Here is a 25,799-nt window from a genome sequence, read left to right as displayed (position 1 = left end):
ACCCATCTAAGGGGGGAAACGTGGGTAGCTGGATGAATTGAGGATTTGCGGCCTCCTACCCGGCCCGCCGCACCATGGCCCCAGTCGTTTCCCCGCACTCCCGAGGCCGCGAACGAATCCGGGATTTTGAGAGGTGGAGGGTGCAGGGAACGTAGCCTTTATCATCTTGGTCAGGGTGACTGTTGTTCTCTCCTCTGTCTGCCCCTGTGTGAACCTGACACTCCCTTCCCGTGTTGAAAATAGCGCGCAGAACCATGCGACAGGTTCCGTTGTTCCGACTTTGAAGCAAAGGACTCCTTTCTTGATTTCCCTTAAGGCCAGATTTAATGAATTTATGAATAGTTGGATTTTTGAGCGTCAGCCTGTGCCAGGCATTGTGTTAGGCTCTGGAAGAACTCCGGGTACAAGGAATATAGTTTGTGTGTGTGTGTGCGGCGCGGGGGCAGGGTTTGGTTTAGTTTGGCGTTCCTTCATGCTGTCATATGCCTAAGTAAATTATCTTAAAAGATGACCTTTACATTTTCCGCGAGATGACACAGTTCTAGATGGTATGTATTTTACCGAACAGGGACAGTATGTCTTTGTTTTGTTTTTACATGTAGAGTTCGTAGTCATGTGTAGTGTATTTTCATTGTATATTTTTAATGCTCCCTCTTCCGTTCTCCAAAGCTGCTATTTCAAAGTTCGTTTTCTTCTAGCTCCCAATCTCCTGGCCACCGCTTACATTTCTCTTTATTCCCTCAGCTACTTCATGGAGAAAATAGAAGCAAAAACTTAAACTCTACTGTTTAAACTTCTGTCTCATTTTTATTTTGCGTCTAGAAATTTATTAGCATCATTGTATTCTTTTTCTTAACTCCTGAGAAAAAAATTCAAAAAAATTTTTTTCAGCTTAATTTTTTGAGTAGGTAATATAGTCTCATTTCTCAGAGGCTAGAAAACATAAAAATGTTAAAAAGGATAAATGATCTACAAGTATAACTAAAACTGACTTCATTATTACCTCTCCTTTTCCAACCTTCCTGCTTCTCCTGGGTGGCTGTGATAATAACATCTAGTGTGCCATCAAAGCTAGAAATCTCCAAGCCATTTTAGATACCTTTGTCTATTTTACCTCTCCCCCCATGTGTAGGAGTCAGTAATTCCAGACCATTCAAGAAGCACTTATTAATAATTTATTTTGGATATGTATCAAATTTTGAATCAAGGTTGTTAAGTTTTACAGACTATGTATATAGGTCAGAATATAGAAAAACAAAAATACAGCACATTTATTCTTTTGCATAAGAAGATGAGACTAATATTAGCACCAGTGCACACTGATTTTTCAAATGCCCCATTTTATAAATTACTGTTGCTGCACAAACTCCCCAAAGTTTTGCTGCTTAAAAATTATTTAATATGTTCATGGATTAAATAAATGAGTCAGGAATTTGGACAGGCATAGTAGGAATGGCTTGTCTATTGCCTGATGTCTGGAAGACACAAAGGCTGAGTGTTGACTGCTGGGGGCTGGGTGATCTGGAGTGTTTACTCATGTGTCTGGCATCTAGCCTAGGAAAACTCAAGGACTAGGATTGCTGATTGCAGCATCTCGTAAGTGGGCCCTCTGTTTAGATTTTCTCACCTAAGTAGTAGGAGTTCTTAATGGCAGCTCAGGGCTCCAGAAGTAAGTGTTTCAGCAAACAAGGTGAAATTGCATTGTTTTTCCTGACCTAGCTTCTAAAATCGTGTAGCATTGCTTTAGCTGTATTCTCTTAGTTATGGGAGAGTCAAAAACCCACCCAGATTCAAGGGGAGGAAGCATAGACCCCCTATATCTTGATGGTAGGAGTGTCAAGATCACTTTATAAAAGAGCATGTGAAATGGAAGATAGTTGTGGCCATCTTTGGAAAATACAGCCTGTCATCCCTGTCCATGTGTGAAATGTTGCTGTAATAGACAGCCCACCTTAAGGTATTGCCCAGCTATTGGAGTCCTTTGCTGACTCCTCCCTCTTAACCTGATCTCTGACTCCAGTCTCTGAGGAGCCTATTGATCAGAGGATTATGAGCTTGCTCCTAGTTATCATTATAGTTAGTTAGTAATGAGAATTATGTGGGCTTCTTGGAGACGATGGAACAGTTACAAATTCACACGACTTGCACTGAACCTTTCTCATGAGGCCTCTTTGTGTATTGGGAGAATACCTATGTGACGTAGACCTATGTATGTGTACATATATACCTATGTATGTTGTTTCATTACAGTTCAAGTAATGTGATGACTGAAATTCTAAAGAAGTGGGATAAAGTGATTGTTTTTTATTTAGTAAAGAGTAAATGTGTTTTTGCTACTTCACATCATAGTAAGATGTGAGCTAGTAGTATTTATTGCAAGTGAGAATGATTTTTTTTTTTTGCAGATATGCAATATGATGAGGATGATGATGAAATCACACCAGATTTGTGGCAAGAGGCATGCTGGATTGTAATTAGGTAACTTTTTAGACCAAACTGAAGAAGTTTTAAAAGGCACTGTAAATTGTACAGGGATTTCCTGCTTATTCTGTGTTTGAAAATTAGATGTTCTATGTGAATATGCTGCATGAGAGCTGGTTTGTCATTTTATTTATTTAACTTTTAAAGTATTTTGATATACAGAAAAGTTACACAAAGAATTCATGTACACTTCACCCAGATTCCCTAAATGTTAACCTTATGCTATGTTTTCTTTGCCTTATTCTTTCTCTATCTACGTTTTTTTTTTCTGAAATATTTGAGTCAGTTGTTTACCTAGGAATATTCTTTTACATAATCATAATCTTATTAAAATAAGGAAATTAATTGATACAGTAATCTTATTTAATCTAGAGACCTTACGCAGATTTTGCCAGTGTCCTAGTAATGTTCATAGCATAATAAAAATTTTCTTATCCTGGATCCGACATAAGATTATATATTACATCTTGTTTTCATGACTTATTCTTTTGTCTCCTATAATTAGAACAGTTCCTCAATCTTCCTCTTTTCTATTTTTGTTTTGGTTCTCAAACTCACCATCTCTCCGCAGCTTCCCATGGCCTCACTTTTTTTTTTTTTTTTTTGACCTTGACATTTTTGAAGAATATAGGCAAATTATGTTTTAGACTGCCCCTCAGTTTGGGTTTGTCTGATGTTTCCTCATGATTAGGTTCAGATGATTACTTTTAGCAACAGTGATGTTCTGCTCTCAGTGCTTTGTATCAGGAGGCACATGATGCCTATTTGTTACATTACTGGTGCTGTTAATTTGATTCCTCTTGGTTTTCTCCTTGTTTTAAATGGATAAGTTATAACAGGTGGTATTTTGACCCACATTCCCATCCAATTCTAAGTGTAATTAAACTGTAATAAAACTCAGCAGGAAGCCTTACATATAGGTAAGAGAAGTAACTTTTAAGTAATAAAGTAACATCCTGCTATGTTAGGATATAAAATGCTACAAGTCTCCTCACTTACCAAACTGACAGGTGCTTTGTATATAGTAACATTTTGATGCCTGTTTGAGCCCCACCGTCTCCAAGATGCACATCCTCTCAGTTGACACTCTCCCTTTTCAAAGAGCACAAGCTTCTGAGCTTCTGACATTCTACCAGTTGTATATGGAATAAAACTGAACCTTTGCTGAATGTTGTTTTGTTAAAACTATGAGTTTTGGGGATGTAAGTATGTATTTATTTTTCCTATTAAACATGGGCTATAAACACTTTGTATTGAGACATTTGTATCTTCTATGATTTTGAGTATTAAACACGAAGAGACATTTTACTAGGAAACAATAACTAGCCAGATATTTGGAGTATGCCTATATTCTGTGATTGCCAGGGAGAAAGAATATTTTGATCTTAGCCAAAAAAAAATTGTTTTCAACTTATTGAAATTGTTTCAACTTATGTAAATGTGATATTACTTAATGTATAGTGACTTAAGTAAGATGTCTCTTGGACAATCGTCATGGTAGTAGATACCATAAATAAGAACTATTCAAATAGTTTAGGTGTTTAAGGGATGGCATTCTAATGAAGTACTGTCCTAATGATTTTGGGGAGAGTAACTATGGTTCAGCTTCCTGGGAGGATGAAACTTGTCCATAGTTTTTTAAAGATTTTTCATTGTAAATTGTCCATAAAAACCATTGCTGTTTACCTTACAGATTGTGCTTTCCATGTGCTTATGTACCAATGGCTGACCCAAATGGTTGTGAGAAATTTCTTTCCTGTCAGCTCACAGTCTCTACTGAAGGAAGTTGCCTCCACTCTTCTTGAGTCTGTGCCTTATACAGGGATGAATGTGTACTGTGTTCTCTGCCATAGAGAGCTTCTAATATTGGTGGCCATGGTTGATTGAATCAGGGTGGAACCTTGACCCAAAGCCAGCCAATCTGTAGGCTGGCCAGTGACGTGTGAGGTGATCTGATGATGCCAAAATGGGAGGCTGATGATTAGTTGGGCTACGCGTGTTGTCTCAGAAAATTGATGTGAGGATGGGGGGAGTTAGTTACTAGGCAGAGAGGGCAAGGAGCTAAGTCCAGCTATGCAGCTCTTCCTGTGTGGTGGTGAGGGGAGAGATTCCTCTTGCAAACAGTGTGTCTACTCTTTTAGAGTCTCTGTCCTTCTTTAGGACTTCAGTATTTGATTTCTGTGTCTATACTAATAGCTTTGATCTCTTACCCTTGCTCCATTTTTAATCAGTCATTTGCTGAGTATTTTCACTTGAATGACTTAGTCTCATCTTACCTTTAACATATTCAAAGTAGAATAATCTTTAACCTAAAACCGAAGTTCTTACACATGCTATATTTTAGTCATTGATATCATTTTCTTCCCTCTTATTCAAATTAAAGTTTTTATTTTTATCTTTTTTTCCATGCTTTTTTTTGTTTTATAAGTTTTAGGTGGACAGCATTATAGTTCAACATCTGAATACACTACAGAGGGATCACCACCACAGTCTAGTTACCATCCGTCACCATACATTTGACCCCCTTCACCCATTTCACCCACACACTAACCCCCTCCTCTCTGGTAACCACTAATCTGTTCTCTGTGTTTGTGAGCTTTTGTTTTCTTTTGTTTGTCGGTTGGTTTTGGTTTGGGTTTTTTTTTTTTTTTAAGATTCCACGTATGAGTGAAATCATGTGGTATTTGTTTTTCTCTGACTTTTTTCACTTAGCATAATATTCTCTTGGTCTGTCCATGTTGTCATTTATTTTTCTCTTTGACTATGCATTTCATTAGTTTTGAGAAATGTTTCAAGAGGTTGGATGAAATTTATCTATAAAGGACATTTATAAATTAGGGCTTCCTTATAGTTCTTATGTTGTGCTTTAATAATTTTACCCACAAGTATGTCTCATTTCCCCAAACTTAACAATAAGTTCTACAAAGAAAGTATTCCTAATCTCACCTCTTTTTTGGATACCTCATAGTATTTTATGTAGTGATGGGTGCAGAGTGTTGGTATTTAATGATTAGTATTTGTCGAATTTGATGATAATGAAAATGGGGAAATATGCTAGAAAACATCACTGAGTTGTAACTGATTATGAACTCAAATATTTCCCCAGTTCCTATTTTGATGAGAAAGGCTTGGTGAGACAACAGCTGGATTCTTTTGATGAGTTTATTCAGATGTCTGTTCAAAGAATTGTGGAAGATGCTCCACCTATAGACCTACAAGCTGAAGCTCAGCATGCTAGTGGAGAAGTTGAAGAACCGGTAAGATGGTTCAATAAAATAACATAAATAAGGGTATTGATTTGAAATTTCGGTCCTTCTCTCACCTGGCTTAAAGGTTAAAAAAAAAAAAGTTAGGAGGTGTTTTTATTAGTGTACTTAGAACGTTTCAATCAGCTCCTGATTTATTCTTACTAATGGAGAGATGCATTTTTGCAAGTAATGTAAAACCCTAATTCTTATTCAGATAGTATGTGTTTAATAGCCAGGAAGAGGAAACTCAGAGGTATGATGAACCTACAAAGAGAAGCAAACCAGAAATAGTCATATTGCCTCAGAAAATCCCACTTTTTTCTTTCACAGAGTAAGGAATCAGAAGAAAAATAGGTGAAGGACCTTTTTCCCTTGATTATTTGTTGCATGAAATACATTATTATATCAATATAAGAGATAATAAGGGAAAATCACCCAAATATATTAGCTCTTTTAATTTTTCTAAGTTCATTGTAGTCTTTTTTTTTACACATATGCGTGTTTTCAGCATTGTTAAATCATAGCAAGCCTATCATTTTAGAATCTAGTTTTACATGAGTGATTGTAAATAAGTGTGTAGTCCAAAAAATGACTGTCCCTAGTTTTTTTTTTTTTTTAACATTATTTATTTATTTATTGGCCGCGCCGCCTGACTTGCAGGACCTCAGTTCCCTGATCAGGGATTGAACCTGGGCCACGGCAGTGAAAGCCCAGAATCCTAACCAGTAGGCCACCAGGGAACTCCCATGTCCTTAGTTTTTGAGTAGAGAGGCAGCATGATGGGCCTTGAGGGACAGAGAAGGCTAAAAAAAAAATGAGGTAGAGAAGAAGTAGAATTAGAGGGAGAGATTATTATTTCCTGCCAGTTCAGTCCCTCTTTTCTGTAGCTTATCTTGTAAGGGCTGATGTATTATTCTCATTCTGGTTGGAGGTGCTGCACAGACTTTTGCTGTTAAGAACAAAAATAATTGGCTCTTCTGGCACTGTGTTGGAAAAATGGGTGTAAAATGCCTTTCCTATACTTACGGACTTACGGCGTTTTCTCTTCATGGTCCTTTCCGAACAAGAGAGATAACAATATAACATAGCAGCTTCATAGTGCCAGAATAAGTACTATCAAAGGAAAAGATCTCTCAAGCTTGGCTGTCAGAGCTTAGTGGAAAAGATGGGAGGGACTTAAGCTGACTGTGAAGGGTGTTTGTCTTAGTAGGGAAAAGATATTTAATCATTTCAGCGAAAATACTTTGTGTTTTTGGCTTGTGGCTGGAATAGAGGGACCACAGTAGTCAGTATATTGTTTTTGGTTTGATCTGTTTTTGTTAGGTGTTCGTGGAAGATAAGATGGAACCAGATTGTCACATGCTTTGGATGTCATTGGATGTCATGGGGCATTGTGGAAAGATTGTCAAAGAATGTACATGAAGCGTTATTTTTAAAAGGTTACTTTGGAAATGGTGTTTACTTGGAGTGGGAAGAGGCCGGAGTCAGATTAAAATCTTGGAATAACTGAAGTTTCAGATAATAATGTCCTAGATTAGGGTAATAGTGGAAATGAGTAGTTGGATGGCTGAATTCCTTTTGGTTCATTATCACCACTAGTTCTCTTTGCTCGTTACCTACTCCAGTTTGGGAAACTTGGGTATTAATAATTTTCCTTTAGTGGTCTGCTTAGTCCCATCTTTTCCTTTTCTGATATATTTGATTTAGAGAGAAATCCACTATCCATTTAGCTCTGGAAAGTTCGCATGGATCTTGTTTTATTGGGTAGCAGATAGATATTTAATTGAAAACTTTTCTTTCTCCTTTCTTCCTTTCTTTCTTTCTTAACTATGGACTGAGCTAAAGTCAGCCAGGGTTGGAAATTCTCATTCCTTTATGTAGAATAGTAATTAGGATTTTCTGTGTGTTTTTTAATTCCTCTTTGCACAGAGCAGTATATGAAGGTGGCTGTCATCCTGACTCTATACATCTCTTACACAAAAATGCCCCCCCCCCAAGGATGCCCAGTTATCCACCCCACTTCAGTTTTGGAGAATTGGCAGGTGGGGCAAAACGCTAAGTCTCAGGAAGGTTTCTTGAGACATTTTTTTTTCTGGCTGTGTTGGGTCTTCGTTTCTGTGCGAGGGCTTTCTCTAGTTGCGGCAAGCGGGGGCCACTCTTCATTTCAGTGCGCGGGCCTCTCACTATCGCGGCCTCTCTTGTTGCAGAGCACAGGCTCCAGACGCGCAGGCTCAGTAGTTGTGGCTCATGGGCCCAGTTGCTCCACGGCATGTGGGATCTTCCCAGACCAGGGCTCGAACCCGTGTCCCCTGCATTGGCAGGCGGATTCTCAACCACTGCACCACCAGGGAAGCCCTCTTGAGACATTTTTGTGGGAAGTTTTGGGTCAAGGGGAGAGATGAGACCCAACAGTGGGTGTTCCATCCTCTGCCTTCCTGGGGAAATCCAAATCCCAAAAGTTTTCTTAAGAGGGGCACCTCTCTCAGTGAACTAGGGAGGGGAGGTGACCAGATGACCAGACCTACTGCCTGGATGTAAGGCTGAGGCAGAGAGAGGACAGGGTTAAGCAGATATCTCAGACCCAAGACAGAAGAATGAAATGCATGAGGCGGGGAGAAGGGGACTGAGAGATCCCAGAGGCCCAAGTCATAAATTCCACCCTGTCTCCAGTTCTGAGCAGAAACTCTTCTTCCCAAGACTAGAATGGGGTTTTAGTTCAGGGACTGGCTTTGCTCCAGGACACAGAGAGGACAAGCCAGGCAGAGATCCCACAGGTAGTGAAGGTGGAGAGTTAAGGTATCGGACAAAAAGATGGACACTCCCACAATGAGTATGCACAGACCACAGCAGTTTTGAAACTATAAGCCAGGATCAGGGTAAAACATGCAGCTGTGGCTGAAATACAGAATGTTATAGGCCCTCTCCAATAAAATTTAAATCACTGCTTATTCCACTCTGTCCCCTGCCTATGAGCTGTTCCCAAGCTTTTTTCCAAGGCTGGAGTCCTGGACAATAAGAAGGAATGGGGGAAAATACTGAGGCCAGCATGCAGGGCTGCGGCTGAGACATGATATGCCTCTCCCCACCCCCACTCATTCTGTAGAAAAGAATTCACTCTCCCTCCCCTTGATGGGCTGTTGGGATGAAGGCAGGGTAAAGACAAAGGGAGGAAAACACTCAGCACATTCTTTCTCCTGCTTTGATCTGAAGTGTAGCTGCAGCCAAAGAGCACAGAAGTGGGGGAGAAAATATGGGGGATAGGAGAGCATGGGAGCATCATCCAGTTGAGAAAGGAAGAGGGTTCTTCCACTGCCCTGTGTCCAAAAGTCTGCTGAGAGCTTTAGTCCCAGAACTGCAAAAAAGAGTGCGAAGGAATGGGAAGTGTGTACAGGTTTGTGGGGGAGGCAGCCACAGACAGGATGGAGATCTAAGGATCCCTGTGATCCCCGAGATGACCCTGAGAGCATTAGTTGGGGGACTGGATGAGAAGTCATAGCAGACATGTGGATTTTTTGAGGGGGTAAGGAGCCAGGAACAGTGAGGTCTTCACCGAAGGAGTGACCACTTGATCTGTTCTTTGGCTGACTGCAGCACCTGAGACTTGGTCTGCTCTGTAAGGGGGACATCTCCCCTTAGTGCCACCCGCCGTACCCATTGCTGGGGATTGCTCTCTAGGATCACCCCCCAATCTACGATTTCATCCACAACCAAGAAGAACCCCTCCATGTTCTCCAGCAGAGCTCGCTTTTCTACATTTTTCCTCAACATCTGGCTCAGTGAGTCGAAGAAGAGGCAGTTCAGAATAGCCATGAGCATCATCTCATTTTCGTATGAGCTGCCAATCGTATAGAAATAGAGATCGATACTGCTTTTGCATACCACTGTCAGGCCTCCCAAGAGGGCAGTTTCAGTGTCAGTCTGACAGGTCTTGTTGAAAGTGTTCTTCTCAAAGGCCTTTTGCTCCTTGACACCGGGATAGCTGTCGTCACAGTACTTAGCAAAAAATCTATCTCCACCATTGTCCAGAGTCAGAATGGCTTTGACAGTGTACAAGGAGGGGTCCAAAATCAGCTCATCCATCTTGCCCCATAGCTAGTACCGATGTCTTCTGTACGTTTAATTGAAGAGTTAGGTTTACTTTTTTCCTATCTTCTGTTGATTAGTTTAGAACACGCTTCTAATTATATGAATTTATCTTTTCTTTGTTTTCTGATAACTTTGTTAACCTGACCTAAACTAAGGAGAGGGCACATGAAACAGCTATATAGATCATTAATGCAAATCCATTTCAGTTGTTTGATATGAACTCAGAGCTTAGTCTTTACTTACTTGTGATATATTAAATCTCCTTTTGTCTTCCACCTTAAGAAAGTGATGAAGTATAAAACTTGACATCTGTGGAATATGGATGTTGCCTTGGGAGAGTCACCATGTTAGTAAAGTGGATTAATTTTGGCATTTTCTAGAGCTGTTTCTACTCAAAATGTTAATGTTGATTAAAATGGAATCATTAAATTGTTTATGGAAAAAAATTATTTACCCTTTTCCATTGTTTTTGTTTTCATTTTAGCCAAGATACTTGCTGAAGTTCGAACAAATTTACCTCTCCAAGCCTACCCATTGGGAAAGAGATGGTGCTCCTTCACCGATGATGCCAAATGAGGCCAGATTAAGAAATCTCACGTAAGAAAGATATTTTCCAACAGCTGATACTGAAATAAGATTCAGAAAATAAAATTTTAGCTAGTTGAGAGTTTTAGTAATCACCTTACTGTTCACTTGTGATCTACTTTTATTTTCAAAGGTACTCTGCTCCACTTTATGTTGATATAACAAAAACAGTCATTAAAGAAGGCGAAGAACAACTTCAGACACAGCATCAGAAAACTTTTATAGGAAAAATTCCAATTATGTTGCGTTCAACTTACTGCCTATTGAATGGCTTAACAGATCGTGATCTTTGTGAGTTAAATGAATGCCCCTTGGATCCTGGTGGCTACTTCATTATTAATGGATCCGAAAAGGTATAGTAGCATTATTTTTTTTAAATTACCAAATGATGATTAAGATTTAAATCATGAAAGTTGAAATCAAAAAGTAAACTTTTGTATAATCTGGAAGTAGCAGTTGAATTATTAAGGAGGTGACAGCCGAATTTATATTAAACCAAAACTTTGTGTAGTTGTATGTATTGGGTTGGTCAACCCAATAATATACACTAGAAATTTGGTCAGTTTGAGCTTATATGTTTTGGTGAAGCATTTATGCAAAATGGAGTTTGTAAAGTTCAAGAATTGATGTTTCAGTGAGCCTATACAGTCAGACTAATAAAGATGCAGCTTTCACTGTTCTTTCTAATTCAAAGACCTTGTCGGTTTTATGGCTGTAATTTTATTGTCCATATAGGTTCTGATTGCTCAAGAGAAAATGGCAACAAACACAGTCTATGTGTTTGCCAAAAAGGATTCTAAATATGCCTACACAGGAGAGTGTAGATCATGTCTGGAGAATTCTTCTCGACCCACCAGTACTATCTGGGTTAGCATGCTGGCAAGAGGAGGACAGGTATGGACTATTATATGCTATTTGGGTTTATTCCTTTTGGTCTAGTTTTGTAAGTTACCAGGCTGCATGTTTAGTCAAAAAGTTTTTCTGGAGCATATTATCAGTGTTGTATGGTAGGCATTTTATTATTTCCTTACTACTGTGTAATAAATCCTATCATTTTTGCCATGTTCTTTTTGTTAGATACAAATCAGTACATCTAGTCTATACTCAAGGGGGGACTACGCAAGGCAGTAGTAGTAGGCAGGGATCATTAGGCACCATCTTAGAAGCCACCTACCATAGGCATGTTACTTACAATAATGTAATCTAATAATAGCATTTCTTGACTGTTTGCTATGTGCCAGTTATGTTACTCAGATTGCTTGATATAATTTTGCAACTATACTGGAAATTTGTTGTAATTAACTATTTAATTTCATGTACATTTTTACTTGTAAAAATTTTTAAGATAAGTCATATATACACATTAAATAGTTCAAAAAAGTACAAAAAAGCGTACACTATAAAAATTAGTCTTCCTTTGACCCCCAGATCTCTTCTCTAAGAAGCAGCTTGTTTTGATAATTTCTCATGAATCCATCCAGAAATAGTCTTAATTAAAAAATGCAAATGGGGGCTTCCCTGGTGGCGCAGTGGTTAAGAATCCGCCTGCCAGTGCAGGGGACACGGGTTCGATCCCTGGTCTGGGAAGATCCCACATGCCGCAGAGCAACTAAGCCCATGCGCCACAACTACTGAGCCCACGCGCCGCAACTACTGAGCCTGCGTGCTGCAACTACTGAACCCTGCATGCCTAGAGCCCGTGCTCTGCAACAAGAGAAGCCACCGCAATGAGAAGCCCGTGCACCACAATGAAGAGTAGCCCCCGCTCGCCACAACTAGAGAAAGCCCACTCGAAGCAATAAAGACCCAATGCAGCCAAAAATAAATTTAAAAATTAAAAGAAAAAAACCAAATGGGAGCATACTATACACACTGTTTGAACATTGATGATATCTTTTAAAAACAGGTTTAGATCAGCAGTTGATCATTGTTTCTAAGCTGTGATATTCCATGCATAGATATAGCATAATTTATTGAGCCATTTCCCTTGTGATGGATGTTTAGGTTTCCAGTTTTGTGCTCCTATAAACAGTTCTGCAGAGTCTAATGTCACTTCAATAAGTTTTATAAAGAAGAAGAACTTGAACATTAGAGAGGTTTAAGTGCCTGAAGTTAAAATCCTGTGTGCAATAGGTGTTCTAAAGAATTAAAATGGTTTTTACTTGTGAATGGGGGTAGAATGGGGCCCAAGTACAAGTGTTTGGAAAAGATCCCCAGGTGATTGTGATGTGCATTCTTTGTTGATAAGCATTGGCCTGGATTATGGAGGGCAAAAGAAAGGAAAATCATCTAGATTTAGTGATAAGTTTGACAGGATGAATCAGTTAAGATTCTTTGGTTCTTTCCAGAATTTTCATTTAATCAATTTAGGAATCGGGCCTGGGTGCCCATGTTGCTGTTGTTTTTAATTCCCCAGAGTACTCTAATGCAAAGCCAGAGTTGAAAATCACTGAGCAAAAACACAAGGTCTTTGTCTTACAATCATGGGAAATAAAATTAAAAGGATAACATTTTAAAGGGAATGAAGTGAACAGTCAAGGTGTATGGTCTTTATTTTGTTGAAATTCAGTATACATGTATATTTCTGTGTAGATTTTTTGTTTGTTTTTTTGTTTTGACCTTGCCACTCGGCTTGCGGGATCTTAGTTCCACGACCAGGGATTGAACCCGGGCCTCGGCAGTGAAAGTGTTGAGTCCTAACCACTGTACCACCAGGGGACTCCCTCTGTGTAGTCTTTTTAATTTTTTTTAATTCACAGACAATTGTTCATAGTGATTCTGTCGACTTGGACATTGTGGCTAAAAGATGTAGCCAACTGCCCATTCCCATACTCTGTGTGCTTTCGGGGTGCTTTGTAGTCAACCCTGGCTAAGTATGGGACAGTTGGTATCTCACAACTCCTTATATCCACCAGGCTTTGTGTAATCTTTGCCAAGGGCTTCATTATCATGCCCATTAGTGCCCACAGTAGCTATTTTAAAACAATCTGAAACCTTCCCTCACCTTTCCAACTTTACAAATTACTTGCCTTGGGCCTTGAGGCTTGCTGGCAACAGAGTGAAATTAGGATTCTCGGCCACTGAATTTCCTGTATTTTATTAGGCCCCTAAAGTGTGTGCACCCAAAAAGATGACTAGTCTGCCTGAGCTGCCAACACTGTGATTATAAGTATCAGCAGCATGTGGGCAGCCGTGGAAAAAAAAAATTCTATCATTCTATCCTGAGGTTCTAGATAAAATAGAGGACGTCCAAGAATTGATTTTTAGAAAGAACCTAGTGAGTTCATTTTTAGACAAAAGGTTTGGAGGGGGCGTGGTGTATGGTGTAGGCATTCTTTTTTAATGTTTTGTGTATTCTGAAAAAGTTCTATGATGAAACAAATGGAATAATTGAAAATTAAGTTGAAACAACCAAATGGCAGTTGGGATGGGAGGGTTGAGAGTACAGGAAAAAGGTCAAGATGAAGATTCGCCTGTCCTTTATGTGAAGTTGTTACTGAACATCCGTGAGATGGGTTAAGGTTTCTAAGGAAGGAGGCCTGAAGTAGGAGGAGGAAGACAACAGAAACTGTTATTAGATGGACCATGACAATGTAGGGTTATGAGGCCAAGAGAAGATAGAATTTGATATTGAAGGAAAGAAATTTGATTAAAATTGAGAAACCAGGTGTTTGTATGGCAGTGTAGTAACTTTTATTTCACTTCTGTCTGTGTTGCAATTAAAGAGGGAGAAATTGGAAAAGAGAATCTTATGTGAGAGAGGCTATTTGTTAATTTTGAAATATTATTCATATTTGGAGATATGTCACAGACCAACTCTGAGTTAGTATTTATTTTTCATTCTGTGCTTAGCTTTTTTCCACATTTGTCTAGCTATATTCTCTCTTATTTTCCCCTCATCTATTTCTTTCTTCCAAAATTTTTAATTGTTTTGTTTGGGGGAATTGTTTTGTTTGTTTGTTTTAATTGTTTTGGGGGGGGGTCTGTGTTCATACCTGCAGCCAAAGATCATTTCCAAATACAGTTGGGGGCAGTTCTAGAGGATCTTGGCAGACAGAGAGTAGAGAATGTAAGTTCTCTCAGGTTCAGATGACCAGTCTATCCATCAAATAAGTAAACCTCTTGCAGTGGTTTTTGAAAAGCAGCCATAGGACGTTCCTTAGAATATGAGAGGCATGCCTCTTTTGAAATACCTACAATGAACATGTATATAAAATGGTTCTTGTGATGTTTATATATGGCTATAACCTCTGTATTCTCATATTCTAATGATTTTTTATTTTTCTAGGGTGCAAAAAAGAGTGCTATTGGTCAGCGCATTGTGGCAACCCTACCATATATCAAGCAAGAAGTTCCCATCATTATTGTGTTCAGAGCATTAGGTTTTGTGTCTGACAGAGATATTTTAGAGCATATTATTTATGATTTTGAAGATCCAGAGATGATGGAAATGGTAATGTGCAAGCAAAATGTATTCATAGTATTTTTCAAGAGGTTTAAAGTTACTGACTGTTGCTAGTCCTAGAACATAGTAGAAAGCTGCTCTGAAGATCAGTTTAGCTGTTGCAAACCCCGTGCTGTTTACTGTGTAGTGAAAGCCTTCAGCCCTGCCTTGGCTTCTTTCTTTTTTTTTTTTTTAAAGGCATATAAATACCAGAATTTAATGAATTAATTTTCTGTTTACCTTTTTGTTTTTTTTCTTTTTTTTTAACATCTTTATTTGAGTATAATTGCTTTACAATGGTGTGTTAGTTTCTGCTGTGTAACAAAGTGAATCAGTTATACATATACATACATCCCCATATCTCTTCCGTCTTGCGTCTCCCTCCCTCCGACTCTCCCTATCCCACCCCTCTAGGTGGTCACGAAGCACTGAGCTGATCTCCCTGTGCTATGCGGCTGCTTCCCACTAGCTCTCTGTTTTACATGTGGTAGTGTATATATGTCCATTTGGCTTCTTTCTTGACAATTCTCTGTAAAATCTACATGAAAACTAGAGGCAGTCAGAGTTCATTGACAGCAGCAAGAAGAAACAGTAGTAAGGAAAATCGTAAAAGCATACTAGTCTGATGCAGTTTAGTAAAAAGGGAAAATGTAGTTGATATCTTCTTTTTTTAAAAAAACTTTTTATTTTGAAATCATTTCAAACTTATAGAAAAGTTGCAAATAACTCCTGTATACTCTACACCTATTTTCAGCAGTTGTTACCTTTGCTGCATTTGCTTTAGGATTCTCTTTATCTGTATATACACATTGTTTATTTCTGGATCATTTGAGAGTAAGTTTTAGGTATCATGCCCTTTTACTCCTAAATACTTCAGTGTATATTTCCTAAGAATCAGAATATCTACTCACATAATCATAGTACTACAATTTTTAAAATTGGTACTTCAGTGCAGTACATACTGTTAACTTGGAGATCTTATTTAGGTTTATGTCAGTGGTCCTGATCATGTCCTAATGGCATTTCTTTTTTTTCCTGGTTCAGAATCCAATCCAGGATAATGTATTGCATGTTGTTTTTATGTCTCTTTAGTCTCTTTTAATCTTCCCTTGTCTTTTTCCTTAGTGTTTCATAACACTGAAGTTTTTGGAGAGGATAGGCCATTTATTTTGTAGAATATCCTTCAATTTGGGTTTTTCTGATATTTCCTCATGATTAGATTCAATTTATGCATTTTCTGGCAGGACAAATACAGAGATCATATTGTGTGCTTTCCAGGGCATCACATCAGTAGTCACATGATTTTATTTTGTCCCATTATTGGTAATGTTAATTTCACAGTGCTGTTAGGTTCCGCCACTGTAAAGTTATTATTTTTGTGGGAAGGATTGTTGAGTCTAGATAAATATGCATTTCCTTATCAATCTTTTCCATTGATGATCCTTGGCTAAGGAGTAGTTGATATTCTTAAAATTGTCCTGAATCATCCAGAGTCTTTAAGACTACAGAGAAATAAGGTAAAATACAAGCTAAACATCGGTCACAAAGAAAGTGGAGTATATTTTAGTTATTAGAGTATTTATTGATATGGTTACATGACAAAAATGGATTCTGGTTAGATTTTTACTTTAAGTTTTTGGCAATAGTCATATGCTTTTAAAAAAAAAAACTTAAAGATAATAAGTATTTAGATACTTAAAAGAAAAGATAACCTTTTAAACCAAGGCTGAAAACAGTATGACACATTTATTCATTTGAGACTTCAGTAAATTTTAATTTGAGTGTTAAACTTCTCTAAATTGATTTTAGATATTTGAAAGGAATTTTTTAAAGCTACTGTTCATGAAAATGTAAAAAACAAACAAAACATCCCCAAGACTCACTGTGCTCTGTTATAATGGAATTATTTGTATTTTTCTGGAAAGTATAATTGTCTGTGCTGATGAGTGGATTTTTTTCAGAGGTCCCTAGATCTCTAAGGTGTCTTCAAGTTCTAAGATTTTGTGATTCCTTGAATTTCTAAAAATATTTGCATATTCAGTTAGGTTCATAGGGATATTTAACATAAATTAAGTGACAGTTACCTTATTTTAAAGTAAAGATATGAATTTGAAAATAATTTTTATTTAAATTAACTGTTAGGTTAAACCTTCTCTCGATGAAGCGTTTGTCATCCAAGAACAGAATGTCGCACTAAATTTCATTGGTTCAAGAGGGGCAAAGCCTGGTGTCACCAAAGAGAAAAGAATTAAATATGCAAAGGAAGTATTACAGAAAGAAATGCTCCCTCATGTTGGCGTCAGTGATTTTTGTGAGACCAAGAAAGCTTATTTCTTGGGGTATGTCAAATTTCATTGTTTTAAGTTCTTTGCCAAGCTGTGGTGGAGATAAAATTTTTCTTAAAGCTAAAAATGTCAAAATTGATGTTTTTAATGTATAAGTTTTAAAAAATCCCAAACCATGTGCTTTCTTTTTTACTTCTTTCTTTTCTTTTTTTAAAGGTACATGGTTCATAGGTTGCTGCTAGCAGCTTTGGGTAGAAGAGAATTAGATGACAGAGATCACTATGGAAACAAAAGATTGGACCTTGCTGGACCACTACTTGCATTCTTATTTAGAGGGTAAGGAATTACAGAATGATATTGTTAAAAGTAGAGAGATTTCACTTTAAATTGGTTATTGCACTTGAGATGCTGAACTATCTTGGCATCCATGTTGGGTACACATGAAGTTAGCTACATTCTTTGCCACTTGCTCAGTTTAGTTCTATTGATACTTCATATTTGACAATTTCAATTGTGAGGAAGTTTATAACTTGTTTACGTTTTCTCTACCTTTACAAAGCATTTGAGAAAGCTGAATTATTGCCTTGATTTTCTAAGTGCTGATACTGGAATTTTTATTAGTTCTGCTTTGCAGTTTATAAAAATACAAAAGTTGGAAGGAAGTCTATCAAGATATTAGCAGTGGTTGTGTCAGTATTGGGGTTATATGTGATTTTTGTCTTATTCTTGATATGTTTTTATATTTTCCATATTTTCTATAATGAACATAAAATATTTCTATAATTAGAAAAACTTATTTGTAAAAATAATGTAGGCAATTTAATACAGAAATAATATTAGCAATGTTTTGTACATGTTCTGTTATTTATTATGTTGTATATTAGTGTTTTTCAACCTCGTTTTGTTATCGCCCCACTAAGGGGCCTCTTTTGACTATTTTTCTCTAATTGCTTTGCTTGTATATGTTTATGTACCATATGTACGTCTGTGCTTTTTATATAAAAAGTAATAACACTTCCCTCCCTCTACCTCAACCACTTTTCGCCCCCTTGTGGGCAATATTGTCCTTGTTAAGGATGCATATTGTAGACCTTTACATGTTTAAAACATTTTATTGGGCAGAATGTTTAAGAATTTGCTTAAAGAAGTACGGATCTATGCCCAGAAGTTCATTGATCGAGGAAAGGATTTTAACTTGGAGTTGGCAATTAAAACAAGGATTATATCTGATGGCCTAAAATATTCTTTAGCCACTGGGAACTGGGGTGACCAAAAGAAAGCTCATCAAGCCAGAGCTGGAGTATCTCAGGTAAGGATGTTAACTGTGACTACAGGTTTGATAAGAAAATGTTATGGGACTAATGGAATCTTTCATTCACTGAATGTAAATTGTTTTGCCTTTTTTGTTTTCTTGGTCAGATATAAAAGTATTTGGGGGCTTTTGAATTATGAAAGTGAATTTTTTCTTAAATTAGCTGTTAGCATTACTAAGAGAGATTTAAAAGTTTTGACATGCATCAAGATATTTAATGAATTCGAGTAGCTTCTTGGGAGGTGAGACAGTCCATGTTTGTGAAATTTTTCTGTCTTTTTTTTAATACCTTAAATATTCTTTTTTAATTAATTGATTAATTTATTTTTGGCTACGTTGGGTCTTCGTTGCTGTGCACGAGCTTTTCTCTTTAGTTGCTGTGAGCGGGGGCTACTCTTCGTGTGGTGCGTGGGCTTCTCGTTGCGGTGGCTTCTCTTGTTGCGGAGCACAGGCTCTTGGTGCGTGGGCTTCAGTAGTTGTGGCACGCAGGCTCAGTAGTTGTGGCTCACAAGCTCTAGAGCGCAGGCTCAGTAGTTGTGGTGCACAGGCTTAGTTGCTCCGTGACATGTGGGATCCTCCCGGACCAGGGATTGAACCCGTGTCCCCTGCATTGGCAGGTGGACTCCCAACCACTGCGCCACCAGGGAAGTCCCAGTTTTTCTGTCTTAAAAGCTCTGTATTAGAAGCTGATACCCAGAGAATAAATGGGCATCTGCTTCCTTTTTTGCAAAATGTAATACTTCTAACAGTGATTTCTCTATGTTGGCCTGTTGTTATGTACAGTGATTGCAATAGCTACTCTCAGGAGGAGTAATGGGGGAAACCTTTTACAAAAATGTCTCACTAGGTATTTTTATTTATTTTTTGTATTTTCATATAAGATTGAAAACTTACAGTGTATATGTCTAGCTTTATGGAGGGGATCTCCCCCTCTTTTTTTTTTTTTAAACTAGCCTATACCAGCATCACCTGATCAATTTGGCATTCAGACACCAACTTTAAGCTCCTGATTCCTAGAAACCTAGATGCCTTAAGAAATTCTGGAAGGATGCTTATAGCCCAGTTAAATTTCTAGTTCCTTTTAGTTTAGTAAGGATATGTTGAGTCTACTTGGTGTTTGTGATGCTGGGTTCACAGGGTTGAATGAGATGCTCTTCCAGCCCTCGAGCTTACCATCTATTAGAGGAAACATTCGTCCGTGTACAGCTCATTCTGCCTTGAGCTGAATTATGATAAATGCCATCCTGCCAATTCAGTTCAGTGTGTGTACTGGGACTTAAGATGTGCCAGGCACCCTGTCACACATTGGAGATACAAAAATGAATAAAACATGATCCTTGATCTTCAGTAGTTCACAGTCTATACTCATAGATGTAAACAGACATTACAACATGATACAGTGAGTATTAAATGAGAGCTGTGCACACCTGCTCTGTGGGAGTGCTGGAGAAAGGCATTTAGCACTGGCTGAAAGGGTGAAAAGAAGTGTTTTCTTTAGGAGGTGACACTTGAGCTGAATCTTGAAGGGTAGTTGGGAAATAGCCCAAGTCTTGGAGGAGGGTAGAACCAGTAGCTCACAGGAAAACTGGAGAAAACTTAATATCCTGAACAAAGGGACAGGGAGGAAAGAGCATGTGTATGTAGAAGGAGCTAGAGCATTCTTGGGTTTTCAAATCAAAGCGGGAGAGTTAGGAAGATGGGGTTGGAGTGGAGAGCTGGAACACCTCATAGAGGGGAGTGACGTTCATTTTTGCTTTTCCGGTAGCTTCACAGTAATTGGCAGTGTGGAGAAAGATTTGAGAAGGTCAGAGTTGGTGGCAGAAAGATTGTTGCAACAGCCTTAGTGAGAAATAATTAGGGCCTGCACTAGAGCAGTTTCGTAGAGGTGGAGAGTGGAGTCAAATTTGAGAAATATTTAGGAAGTGAGTTTTGTAAGACTTTGTGATTGATTAGTTGAATGATGGAAAACTCCACAGAGTAGAGAGAAGAGAACAGTTCTTCCTGGAGGTGGGTTGTATGTCATCTATGGAAGTGGTAACATTTCACCAGGCAGAGCAGAATGGGGAAGTGCATTCCATTCTGTGGTGGTAGCGTGGTCAGAGTTATGGAGGTGAGAGGGTGTTTGGCAGTGTGGATGGAGTACAGGAGTTCTGGAGACTACTGTTAGGGGAAGGTCATCTGGGGCTTCATTGAGAAGAACTTCAGTGTCATGCTGCTCTAGTTGGCAGGGAACTGTTTAATATTTTTTAATTCAGTGAGTGATGTGAACTTATCTATATCTGTGTTTTAATAATTCTGGTAACTGAGGAGAGTAGATTGGAGAGGACATTACAGGAACTTATGAGCTGATGGCAATAGTATAGATAAGAGGTAGGGGGCTGGTTTATTGCTGTGACATTGGGAATGGTTTTTTGAGAAAGTTTGAAAATAGAGTTGACAGGATATGTTTATTGTTTATTATGTGTGAAAGGAGGAAGTCAGAGACAAAAATGTCTTGAGATTTCTAGATTGGGAGATAAAGGGAAGGGTGATGCCATTAACAATGATAGGAGACTTAGGAAGAAGAAGGAGGATGGGTTGTTGTAGGGCTGGGGAATGTGGTGATTTTGTTATTAGGTACATTGAGCTTGTGTTGCTTGCTTTATATCCCTCTAAATATTACCTTACTTACAAGTATTACCTTGCTTAGTGTTCTGTAAGTATTGAATCTCTGTGTTGGATTCAGAGGCCTCAGCCTGGGAAAAGTTCTGGGATGGATTAGTGATGTCTGCTGTGGTCAAAGGAATGTGAGTTGGTAGCGTATAAGACTTACTGAGTGCCTAATGTATGCCAAGTACTGTTCTAGGTACAGGGATACACAGAGAACGAAACAAACAAATAAAAATTCCCCCCCCCCCCTTGTGGAACTAACATCCTAGTGGTTGGAGATAGACCGTAAACAAAACATTTATGTGGTATGTTAGAACTGTATGTCATATTTGCCATCCCTGCTGTAAGGGTCAGTTAAGTTACAGCAGTGAATAAGATTATCCAGGGCAGGATGGAGAAAGGAGGGATGGGGGCAGTTGGACACTGAGTGGATTATATGTAAAAATATGACTTTGCCTCATTCTAGTATTTGCCAAAAACTTGATAGTGTGAGTAACAGAAATGCCCAAACTTTAAAGATTTGCTATTGTTTTCTAGGTATTAAACCGCCTGACTTTTGCATCTACTCTTTCTCACCTGCGTCGTTTAAATTCTCCCATTGGTAGAGATGGCAAGCTAGCAAAACCAAGACAGTTGCATAATACGTTGTGGGGAATGGTGTGTCCTGCTGAGACTCCAGAGGTAATGCATTATAATTTATGTTCAAGACAGAAAGTCCAACAGTAATCATGTAGGGTATAATTACTTTTATAAGTAATTTTTTGTTACTTATAATTACTTATAATTTTATTTAATTATGTAGTATAGTTTAGAACTAAGATATTATAATTTTGTTCTTAGGAAGTAAGTACATTCTGAAATCAAATTGGAGGAAAATGTTTGTGGAAAAGAATTTGGATAGGCATGTTAAATCATAATGAGTAATATGTACTTTATTTATTCCAAGGGCCATGCTGTAGGACTTGTGAAGAATTTAGCTCTGATGGCTTATATTTCAGTTGGATCTCAACCTTCTCCAATTCTGGAATTTTTAGAAGAATGGAGTATGGAAAATTTAGAAGAAATTTCTCCTGCAGCTATTGCTGAGTGTGTATAAATACAATTTTTTAAAAAACTTGCTAATCTTTGGTTATAGCTTATTAGAGGGTTACTAAGTGCAGAATGCTTTTGGTTTTGCATTTTAGTGCAACCAAGATTTTTGTTAATGGCTGCTGGGTTGGAATACATAAAGATCCTGAACAACTTATGAACACTCTACGGAAATTGAGGCGTCAGATGGACATAATTGTGTCTGAAGTAAGAGTCTTTAATTAATTAAGAGGACATGATCTCTGGGATTTCCAAACGAGGCATAAAGACTAGTGAAAGTTATCTTTGCGTTGGTATCTTTCTTGAACTGGTTTCCTTTGAATTGTAAAGTACATTTTCAAAAGTCTAGATGATGTTTTGAGCTAGATTTAATTATAAGGTATTGTTTGCTTTAATGCCTTAGATATATGCATCTAAAATTTTGACATGTAATTTGTTATTAAATTATATTTTGGAATTCAAATTACATTTTGAAGTAAAAAATTCTTTTGAGAATCTTTTTGTAAAGCTGACTACAGTGCTTTTAAAAAGCGAGTGAATATCTCTGATTTCTCCTTTGTCGGAATCCAGAGATTCATTCATGAAATGTGATACACCTCTATTAGATTCCTTTATGTTTAGGTGGACGTTGAAGTGCTCTGGGATTAGGATGGATTTTTTAATTTTTTTTTTAGTCATCAAAATACTGTATGAGCTTTATTCCTCCCCAAAATAGGGCTTTTGCTTTTAGTGTACTGTATTGAGGGCTGGGCTCAGGCTTTTGATTTCCCCAAATCTACACCTTTGGGTCTGTCTCGGTGAAAGTGCGTTTGGAGAGAAACTGTAACACACTTAAGCTGACCTCCTGTCTATGTAGCAAAGCAGAGAATCGAGGTTTGGCTGCTCCAGGCCTTCCTCTAGCAGGCAAACCCTGGATTTTGACCCAGGCGTATTCATGGCTTGAAGAAGTCAGGAACAGCCTGCTTCACTTGAGTGTGGCGGGCAAGGCTAAGAGAAAGCTTAAGAACCAAAATTGGTTGTGTTTTTTGTGATTGAGAACTTTGTTAATGCCATGTGTTTCTGCTGAGAGCTACCTTTAGGTTTTCTGTCTTCTCTAGGATAAAATTAAATTCTTCCTGCTGTTTTAGGCCTCTTTACCTTTCCATGGGCCCATTCCCTCAACCTGGAATGCTTGTGCTCCTTGTCACCCATGCCTCCTCAAAAATGGGTAATAGGGAGAAGGGTGCTTGTTAACTTTTTTTTAGGTAAATCTCACCAATTCTGCAAAACTCTAGTGTTAACTTTCGTCTCCTTCAGGATATTTCACCTGACCCCCCCGTTTGATTTAGATCAGAGGTTGGCAAACATTTTCTTTAAAGGACCAGATATTAAATATTTTAGTATTGGTTTACCTTACAGTGTCTGTTGTGTATTCAGCGCTGCTGTTGTAGTAAAAAGTAGCCATAGACAATACATAAATCAGTAAAACTTTATTTAAAAAAAATAGATGGCAGGTGAGGGCAGATTTGGCCTGCAGGCTCTTCACTGAGCCCCTGATTTAGATCTATCTCTGTGACTATATGTGGCATATTTTCCTTAAATAACTTCTGACAGAATGCTTATGCCAGATAGTAACTGTTGATTTATTTGCCTACCTCACTTACTAAACTATTAACTTCTCAGAGGCAGGGAACATGTCTTAATATGACTTTGTAATTTCAGTTCTGAGCATGGTGCCTGACATGTAGTGTCTGACACTGAGTGAGTGTTTGTTGAAACTATAAACGGACCCTGTGTCCTTGGACTAGGCTCTTTAATCTCCTATTGGAGAGTGTTGTTGGGAGCTTCTTAGTGGGAAAATTGTGTATATTTTTCAGGAGTCTAGTACGTTTTCTTTTCCTTCATATTTTCTGATAATCAGAGGTCCTCATTTTACCCATTTCTAATTTTACTCTTGTGTTGGACCTGTTAGGCTTTCCTGTCAATAGTCCTCTCAAGAACACCTATTTCCTTTGGAACACAAGATACTGTTTGGCCTTTGAGGAGACGCAGCTCTGTTTATGTCTTCCTGTTAAGATAAAAGCTATATTCTATTAACTGTATTGTAATATTCTATATTCTATTAGGAATTCTCTTAAGGATTCAAGGTAAGCATTTGAGAATGCCACTCATGGTGTTTTTGCTCATAAACACAGTGTTTCATCTCAGATTGTTTTCTAAGGACAGGAAGTGGGCTAGGAATGTGGGACTTATCTTTTTCTTGGCTTTTGACTCTTTACTTTGGGAGAACTTGGTGTTTTTGATCAAGCTTTTATGATTTACTATCATTTTAAAACTGAGTAATCCAAACCTTCCGTTCTTAAATAAACCCAATCTTTTCTTTCTTTCTTTTTTTTGGCTGCATCGAGTTGCTTGCATGGTTTTAGTTCCCCCACCATGGATTGAACCTGGGCCCCGGCAGTGAAAGCGCGGAGTCCTAACCACTGGGCCACCAAGGAATTCCCCACCCATTCTTTTCTTTAATAAAAGTATCCAGATGTGATTTCACTTTTTAAAAGTACTTTTGTGTAGAAATACCAATCTGTTTTTCCATTTCCCAACTCATTGGCAATTCATTTCTTAGTTGACTTTTAAGATTATATGTTAGATCTAGATAATTTACTGAAGATTCTTATTTGTTTACTTCTTGACTTATTTCTTTCTATATTGGCACTTCAGATTCTGTAGTGCTTTTAATATTATGTTCTTTATTGTAAGTTTTCCCAAAATATTTTTGATGTTTTCCAGGAATATATTTTCTAGCACTATCCAGTAGAAATATAATGCAAGTTACATATTCAATTTATGTTTTTCTAGTAGTCATGTTAAAAAAGTAAAAAAAAGGGAATTCCCTGGTGGTCCAGTGGTTAGGACTCTGCGCTTTCACTGCCGAGGATGCAGGTTCACTTCCTCGTCGGGGAACTAAGATCCCGTGAGCCATGCGGCATGGCCCCCCCCAAAAAAGAAATAGATGAAAATAATTTAAATATATTTTATTTGACCTGCTACATCAAAAATATTACAATTTCAACATATAATCAATGGAAAATTATTAATGATAAATTTTATTTTATTTTTTTGTACTATCTTTGAAATCCAGTGAGTAGTTTATACTTACAGCGTATCTCCTTTCAGAATGGCCACATTTCAAGTGCTCAGTAGTGACATGTGGCTAGTGACTGCTGTATTAGAGAGCTAGACTGTAAACCATTTGTCTTATAGGTGATTGTGAGAAGTCAGGCTTATTACTGGGAAAGCCTTGATCAAGGCAGAGTGATATAGGGCTGGATATTGAAAGGTTACACACGTGAAGTACATGTAATTACCAAAGAGGGAAAACAAGAAAATAAGAAATATACTAGTATTTGTGATACCAAACATATATTTTCTTCATTTTAATTTATTTTGCATGACATTATTACCAGATGTTGTTCAGCTTTATAATTACCAAGGTTAGATATTTATCCTATATAAAATTTTAAATTATACCTAGGTTTTTAGTATATTGAACAATGATAAACTAAGATCTATTAATTTTATTTGATAATTTATTAATCCTATTGTATTTTTAGCTAAGCCTTAATGATACAGAGAAAATAAAA

The 25,799-nt window shown here is 37.8% G+C and overlaps 2 protein-coding genes across 4 annotated transcripts in view; one reads left to right on the top strand and one right to left on the bottom strand.

Moving 5' to 3' along the window:
- Positions 1-25,799, top strand: part of POLR2B (RNA polymerase II subunit B) — a 46,248-nt gene that overhangs the window by 181 nt on the left and 20,268 nt on the right. Inside the window, exons 2-13 of one of the 2 annotated variants that reach the window (XM_007165273.3) lie at positions 2,406-2,478; positions 5,588-5,738; positions 10,300-10,412; positions 10,534-10,753; positions 11,136-11,294; positions 14,689-14,853; positions 16,987-17,183; positions 17,346-17,465; positions 18,252-18,438; positions 21,628-21,771; positions 22,037-22,176; positions 22,275-22,386. In XM_007165273.3, coding sequence (XP_007165335.1) covers positions 2,406-2,478; positions 5,588-5,738; positions 10,300-10,412; positions 10,534-10,753; positions 11,136-11,294; positions 14,689-14,853; positions 16,987-17,183; positions 17,346-17,465; positions 18,252-18,438; positions 21,628-21,771; positions 22,037-22,176; positions 22,275-22,386 — 1,781 coding nt within the window. Of the gene's footprint in view, positions 1-2,405; positions 2,479-5,587; positions 5,739-10,299; positions 10,413-10,533; positions 10,754-11,135; positions 11,295-14,688; positions 14,854-16,986; positions 17,184-17,345; positions 17,466-18,251; positions 18,439-21,627; positions 21,772-22,036; positions 22,177-22,274; positions 22,387-25,799 lie in introns of those variants that run through there. The other variant, XM_028165416.2, reaches the window with a different exon arrangement.
- Positions 9,276-9,809, bottom strand: LOC103004529 (coatomer subunit zeta-1-like). Of its 2 annotated transcripts, XM_007165272.2 has the most exons (2): positions 9,372-9,809; positions 9,276-9,323 (listed from the first exon to the last, which is right to left on the bottom strand). In XM_007165272.2, the coding sequence occupies exons 1-2, from the start codon at positions 9,807-9,809 to the stop codon at positions 9,276-9,278; spliced, it is 486 nt and encodes a 161-aa protein (XP_007165334.2). The 2 variants fall into 2 exon arrangements, with proteins under 2 accessions (XP_007165334.2, XP_007165333.2); XM_007165271.2 differs by having other exon boundaries at positions 9,276-9,809.

The sequence above is a fragment of the Balaenoptera acutorostrata genome, chromosome 5 (genome assembly GCF_949987535.1).
Source record: "Balaenoptera acutorostrata chromosome 5, mBalAcu1.1, whole genome shotgun sequence".
Classification (NCBI taxonomy): domain Eukaryota; kingdom Metazoa; phylum Chordata; class Mammalia; order Artiodactyla; family Balaenopteridae; genus Balaenoptera; species Balaenoptera acutorostrata.
Note: the sequence above shows the minus strand (reverse complement) of the source record. Positions and strands in the feature narration are given on the sequence as shown.

What these genes read in the sequence shown, in the direction of transcription:
- LOC103004529 (XM_007165271.2), bottom strand. Translation starts at nt 9,809, where the DNA reads ATGGATGAGCTGATTTTGGACCCCTCCTTGTACACTGTCAAAGCCATT.